This window comes from Gavialis gangeticus, unplaced genomic scaffold, assembly GCF_001723915.1.
Source record: "Gavialis gangeticus isolate Ggan-Ray unplaced genomic scaffold, GavGan_comp1, whole genome shotgun sequence".
Lineage (NCBI taxonomy): Eukaryota > Metazoa > Chordata > Crocodylia > Gavialidae > Gavialis > Gavialis gangeticus.
This window is the reverse complement of record NW_017729000.1, coordinates 1603516-1606260: the sequence shown is the minus strand read 5'-3', so window position 1 is coordinate 1606260 and position 2745 is coordinate 1603516. Positions and strand designations below refer to the sequence as shown.

The 2745-nt window shown below is 43.8% G+C and overlaps 1 protein-coding gene across 1 annotated transcript in view; it reads right to left on the bottom strand.

Moving 5' to 3' along the window:
• The window catches only part of EBF1 (early B-cell factor 1), a 384168-nt gene that overhangs the window by 96206 nt on the left and 285217 nt on the right, over nt 1–2745 (bottom strand). The window contains exon 8 of the mRNA XM_019505954.1: nt 1232–1365. Coding sequence (XP_019361499.1) covers nt 1232–1365 — 134 coding nt within the window. The remainder of the gene's footprint in view (nt 1–1231; nt 1366–2745) is intronic.

The window sequence follows — 2745 nt, the reverse complement described above, 5'->3', positions numbered from 1 at the left end:
TGGGAAATGTTCAAGTTCCTAGTCCCACTGATGCCAACTTTTTTTTTTATATAAAATATACTTTCATCTGCTCCTATCCTTATGTGGGGGAATGTGAGAGGGAAAGTCCGCAGCAAATATTAGAGGGCTCTCTTCATATGAAAATTGCTACCATATGTGTAACAGAATCACCAGGGGTGAAAGGGTCAGATCTGAAGTAAATTATAATATTGATTTAATATTTATAATGTACAATCCCAAGGAGCAGAAAGAATGAGGGAAAACAGGGTTCTCCTTCCAGCCCTTCTATCATGAATACTAATTTAATGATGAAATTTAACTCTGCACCTGAATCTGAAGGAAGTTTGCATCTGATCAAAATGTGGCTGTCCTGGTATAGTATAATTGATGCAATAAGGCTGGCTAGTAACTAAGATCAGTGCATTTATTTCACTATTCATCCCTCACAAATATCAACTCAATGCAAAGCTTTCAGACCCCACAAAGGGGACACATGAAACCCTCTCGGTGAGCTGTCTCCTGGTGCCGGTCGAGGCTCTGGGATTTTTGTGCCGGTTTCGCTGGGCCTGGCCAAAGGGGTGTTTTGTTGAGCTCTCTCTTTCGAGCTTTAAATGTTTCACTGGTGTTTGGAAAACGAAAGAATCCAATCACATCAGGTGACACAATAAGATAGCAAAAAAGGAAGTTAAGAAGAACGAGCAGGGAAATAGAGGCAATAAAAGTAAATGAGAGGCAAGAAAACATTGCCCTGAAGATATAAATGTCTCTGCTGGGAAGGAAAATGATGCTTTCCCCACCATGGATGTGCAGAACAAGATACTAGGTATTCAGAACCAGCTCCTCAGGTGGGCTGAGGACCTGAAGCCCCCCCCTGAAGTCAATGGGAGCTGCAAGTCCTCAGCGCCTCTGAAAATCAGCGTTGCTGGCACTTTTTTTAACTGGACCTTATTTACTGTATGTTAAATGCACAATCCATCATAGAGGTGCACGTTGATCCCTGACCCTTCCCTGAACTAAATGGCATTGCCTAGGTTCAGGGCCATTGCAAGAGGGGCAAGTCCAGGGGTTCGGGCCACAGGCAAATTTGATTTGTTTCCAGGGAACTGAGTGAGCAAAAGAAGGATTTTGCAGCTAAACATTTGTGGCTGATTGAGCGTTAGGCTCAGAAGAAAAGCAGGCTAGCTATAAACTAGACAAAGCTATTAGACATTAACGTTCAGACAACACCTACCTCACTCCAAACCAGCATGGTGCCGAATATGACCTGTAACCCATCAAAGAAATTGTCTCCTATGATGATGACAGTGGCACCTCCTGTAGTCCATCCTTCACTTGGACTGATGGCTTTGATACATGGTGTAGCTGCTTTTCAACACACATGAAAAAGAGAAGTATTCTGCTGTTAGAACCAGGTTTTAATGATAGAAGACCTGAGAAAAAAAAATAAAAGGACCTTTCATTCCCCCCCACCCCTTGTAACACAAAGATTGCAGAGACCTCATTCTTTCGAGCAATGCACGTGTGACCCCAAACCAGCTCTTTAGAGAAGGTATTTCTCCTCATTAATTTGTGTTTGGTTCTGTTGTTTCTATTAAGAAGATACATATTTTTTTCAGACTATGCAAAAAAAAAAAAAAGATGGGCAGAGACCAGCTGGATAACAGTGCACATTCCTCTATTATATATGAAATACTGAATTCCTGAGTCAATAATAAGATGATCGCAAGCAAGTGTCCTTTATTATCTATCACAGGATAAATTAACCAAGGAAAGATTCTGAAATACTATGGAAACTGTTAGCTAAACACAAAAGGGCGTAACCCTCCGTGTTGCTCTAATTCCTCTGCAATAGGATCCAGGTTCAACCACCCTGCCATGAGGCAATGCATTGGCAAGAAAATCTGCTAGCAAGTCAGTCAAGTCGGAAAGGTTAAAGAGGTCCCAGGGATGCTGGTAACTATTGTGTAATTAGGAAATGAGTCGAGGGTGAACATCTCCTGCTGCACTCACAAGGCAAACCTCCCCTCTCACGAGCTGGCTTCCCGACATACTATCAGCCAAGGGCCCCCTGCGAGGATGCTGACACCCCAATAGATGCGAATGGTGCTCAACTCTGCCAGCAAGACCTTTGGACACGGGGGCCTCTATTTTAGGGCATTTTGTGTGTGACAAGCACGGGAACCGCCAATCCAGAGGGAGCCCAGGACACAGATACGGGTGATGTGAAGCTAGTTGGATGGGCAGTAGGGTAGGGCTCAATCCTGTAGGCCACTGAATACTTCTATCTAAAGCCCTGTATGGGAAAAGCATGTAGGAACAAATCCTTGGGGATCTCTTATGTCAAACTGCTGGCCAGATCCTCACCAGCAGTGAAAATCTGACTCTCCTGCAAAGAAAGGACGTTGGCCATCCTCCATTAGGGCTGGGATTGCAACCTTAGCATTATGTGGCGTGGCTCCACGGAGAGCGGGGTGCTTTATCAGTAAATACAGGCCAGCTGATTGGAGCATTTGCCCTTGATGAGGAGCTGCTTATTGGTGGAAAACCTGAACTGCTAGAACAGCTCGTTCAGCTCAGAAATTCCAAATAAATGTGAATGTGCCCCAAGCCTGCAGGCAGGTAGTTCATAAAGAATGAAGGCAAATAAATAAAATGCACGGTTGTAGGTGACCTGCCATATATTGCTTCCAACACAAAATGTTAAATCAGCACTAGGCATTAATGTTGTTATTTATTAGTTGGCGG